At 28.7% G+C, this 4,058-nt stretch overlaps 1 protein-coding gene across 1 annotated transcript; it reads left to right on the plus strand.

The window, feature by feature from the left end:
- Positions 1–306: 306 nt before the first annotated feature.
- Positions 307–3,158, plus strand: HELRODRAFT_111906 (hypothetical protein). The gene is given in 5 exon segments (XM_009019662.1): positions 307–388; positions 408–480; positions 969–1,130; positions 2,112–2,162; positions 2,775–3,158. The coding sequence occupies 4 exon segments, from the start codon at positions 414–416 to the stop codon at positions 2,954–2,956; spliced, it is 462 nt and encodes a 153-aa protein (XP_009017910.1). The 5' UTR covers positions 307–388; positions 408–413; the 3' UTR covers positions 2,957–3,158.
- The last annotated feature ends 900 nt before the right edge of the window (positions 3,159–4,058 follow it).

The following is a 4,058-nucleotide window of genomic DNA, read 5'->3' on the forward strand; positions in this document are numbered from 1 at the left end:
TTGTTTTATTAAGTCACTTAATTTAAAAACCTAATTTGTTTAAAAAAATGTTAACCTGTTAAATAATCAATTTCTTCAGGGCCAAAAATTACATTTAGTCATAGCTTTTGCCAAATTCATTACTTTAAATTTTTAATTTAACGATTTATTAATTAATGTAATTTGTTTATTTATCTATAAAAAAACCTAACTTTATCTTTATATTGTGACGTAATATCACATTTAATTAAAAAAATTTTATTGAATTATTTTTAGTAAATTATTTTAAATAAAATTATTGTTCTTTGTACAAATTTTTACCTGCAATTTGTTTTCAATCATTGTACTCAGGTGTTTCAAAAATTAAAAAATAATTAAATAAATAATAAATTAGTTATTAAATAAATAAATAATAAATTAGTTATTAAAACTAAATGATGGACAACTTCACATATTTCCTTCTTTGCTTATTTTTCGGATTATTATTTCTCAATCGTGAAGGTTGTTTTTTCAAAGACTGTTTCAAAGAAAAATGAATTGTGACTTTATTTATGAATGGAATGAACAAGTTTTTAAATGCCTTGATTGCTTGAATTGAATGAAGCAGCTTTAAGACATATAATTTATTTTAAAAATAAATATAAAAATTAAACAATATTTATTATATAAGTAAGACTGAACTTGTGGTATAGTTGGATGGTTTGTTTCCATTGAAATATAATAAATAATATGCTTCAAACCAGTCTTGACTAATACAATATAATTTATTTATAATAGCAATGTAATATCACAATTTCAATTTTTAGTGTAATGTAATGAAAATATGTTGACAGTCAGTCAGTATGTTTTATTCATTTGTTAGATTACTAAGTCATAAAACTGCTTCAAACAATAGAAATCTTTTTGAATTACTTGATGTTTGTTAAATCTTGTGGGTGTTATAATATAAACAATAGATAAATAATAAAGAAACAACATTTATGATTCAGTATGCAGCTTGCAATGCTACCAGTGTGATAGCAATGAGGATAACTCCTGCCCGACATACAAGCCCTTCGATCTGAACATCAATGCACTGGTCGACTGCCAAAGTTTTGAAACCCGAATTCCTGGAACTTTCTGCCTGAAAATAACTAGGCAGAGTCCTGGCTGTAATTTTTTTTTATTTATTTTTTATGAAAATTTTGTCTTAACCTCTATTCAAATATTGAGCCTGGTCTATGCTCTATGGTATCAAATTTTTTACATAAATAATTGTTTACTCAAAATTAACATAATTATTGATGACCTTGTCATTAACTTCTTCATTTTAATTTCACATTAATGTGCCCTCCTTGTGTGTCTGTTATTAGTTATATTTATATATATTTGGTGCATGCATGAATTACCTTAATGTTGTAATTCACTGTTTTTTGTTTTTATAGTTTGTATGCACTGTCAGACCTCCTTACAACGAAAATCTTTATATAAGGAATTTTTTCATCTCTTGAAATTTTACATATAAAACTTTTTTCTATAGAACGAAAATAATTTCTTTGTAGTCTGTAACAAACAAAATTTATAAAAGTTGAAAGAAATATCCGACCGGCAAACATTCTATGAATTGATATGAGTGGCATTTTTGTACTCCTTTAATTTCCCAGAGCCATATTTATTGTTTCTTGTTCTAGTTTTCTATTATTTTCGTGAACTCTACCTCGATTAATTTCAAAGGAATTTCATCATTATATGGAACAAAGAATAAAATTCACTTTTAAAATTTTACTTTTTACAGTTATGCCATGCACTTTTTGCAATCAAAATAAACGATTAGGAGGTCGTTTCTATATTTAACGAAATTTCTATATAACGAACTTTTTTCATGGAACCATTTAATTCGTTATAAAGAGGTCCGGCTGTATATATGTAATATGTATGTATATATGTAGTTAGTTTTTATGTAGTTTGTTTTCATGTAGTTTGTTTGAGTGTGATTTGTATGTAATTTTTTTGCATTTCGTTTATATGTATAGTTTAAATGTGGTTTGTTTGTATGAAGTTGATTTGGCTTGTAGTTTGTGTGTAGCCTGTTTGTATGTAGTTTGTTTTTATGTATTATTAATTACACGCATGTGTTTTTATTTCTTTCCCAGGGTACGGATGGATAAAACAAACTCGAAGATGCGGTTCTCGATCCGAAACAGGTGATGTCGTTTAACACCTTCTTGATGTCATTAACATAATTGATGATGTCATTTACATAATTAATGATTCCATTAACATATTTATTGATGTTATTAACATAATTATCGATGTCGTTAACATATTCGTTGATGTCACATCAATGTGCCTTCTTCGTTGTCGCTATGTTTTGAGTACTGGTACAACTCCATTAATGTGATCTTTTCACTATTATTTGCTTGTGCAGTTCATCATTTAATAAGTTTAAATGTATATGTTTCGATGAAAATGTTTAAGATGTATCAGAAGTATATCTGATGTCATGTGATATCATGCAATGTGATGTAATATCATGTCATATATATATATATATATATATATATATATTTGTGTGTGTGTGTGTATTTATTTATTTATTACAATATATATTACAATAATATATATATTAAATTTCACAGTAAGTGCGAAGCCAGCAATAACTATAATGATGATAATTATGCTGGTGATAATATTATTAAATAATAATAATTGAAAAATGATGATGACGGTAAAAATAGTAGTATAGTGGTAGTAATAATAACGATAATAAATAATAATAATAAATAATCTTATTAAATATTAATATGTGATAAAAGGTGTTGCCTGGGGCTGCAAATGGTCGTACGAGGAGGATGGGGTGTGGAAGGAGATGTGCTACTGCGACGACAGGGACGGGTGCAACCACGCAAGTCCCTCCCAATCTTCACTTTCCATCCTTCTCTTGTTTCTCACCGCTTCATGCATACAACTATTTATCTATTTCCTCCGTTTTGTTTAACTTTTTTTTTATATAAATATTTTAAACCTTTATAGCAAGTTTTGTTCAACTGATTTCTGATTTCAATCTATTTATAACAATTTCAATCTAAATAATCAATTAAAAACGTGCTGGTTTTAATGGCGTTGTGTCTTTTTCTGAGTTGATTTTCGTTATCTAAACGTCACGGTGACATTCAGGCGCGCACACACACACACACACACAACGAACTTTTGAAAGTCATATATATATATATATATGTTGGTAATAGACCATAATTTTTACAATATTCTATAAATTCTACCGAATGTTTGACGTTAATATGTTTGTAGTAGAGCACTGCGCGGTTTGCGGTTTAAACCGCAAAAACCGCACCGCAACCGCAAAATCATGCGGTTTTACGCGGTTGGGGTTTTGAAATATGCGGTTTTTCCGCAGCGCGGTTTTTTTATCAAAACCGCGGTGACCGCAAAAATTTTGTTAAATATTTTTGTTCGTCCATAACATTTTAAAAATTGCATTATCATTGTAATAATTTTATATATTAAAATCTTAATATCTTTGGAAGCCGTTGAAGCAACCATTTTCTTTTTCCTGTTTACTTTGAAAGAAGTAGTTATTTTATTTACGGCGTGGTTAATTATCGATTATTTTATAAAAATGTCCGAGGTAAAAAATGTTGAAAATGATCCACGGGTAGATGTAATTGATAAAGAAAGGGTAGGATCATCTCTCAATTATACACTGCAAGAGACGGTCCAGTTTAAATCCATACAAAATTGACAAACGTTATTTATTAAGAGTAACAGTGATTTGGATGTAGATAGTTGTGATTTATAATGTCAATAAAAGCATTAATGTTGTTTTTTCTTGCGGTGCGGTTGCGGTTTTCGACGCTGCGGTTGCGGTTTCAAATGTTGCGGTTGCGGTTTTTGAAAATTCCAACCGCGCAGGGCTCTAGTTTGTTGTTCGTTTTTTCAATTTTTCTCACTAAAGTTTTTTGGTGAACGTTTAGTTTATTTCCATCTAAGTTCATTTTGACAAAGTCAATATTTCCCTATATAAACATCAAAAAGCACTGATGATGATTCATTCGGAATCGAAATATGGCCTTATTGCAGCA

Source organism: Helobdella robusta (assembly GCF_000326865.2).
Source record: "Helobdella robusta unplaced genomic scaffold HELROscaffold_25, whole genome shotgun sequence".
NCBI lineage: Eukaryota > Metazoa > Annelida > Clitellata > Rhynchobdellida > Glossiphoniidae > Helobdella > Helobdella robusta.

Coding starts and splice junctions, on each gene's coding strand:
- HELRODRAFT_111906 (XM_009019662.1), top strand. CDS start 414: ATGATGGACAACTTCACATATTTCCTTCTTTGCTTATTTTTCGGATTA. Junction 481..968: donor ATTATTTCTCAATCGTGAAG/GTTGTTTTTTCA, acceptor TTTATGATTCAG/TATGCAGCTTGCAATGCTAC. Junction 1,131..2,111: donor AACTAGGCAGAGTCCTGGCT/GTAATTTTTTTT, acceptor TTTCTTTCCCAG/GGTACGGATGGATAAAACAA.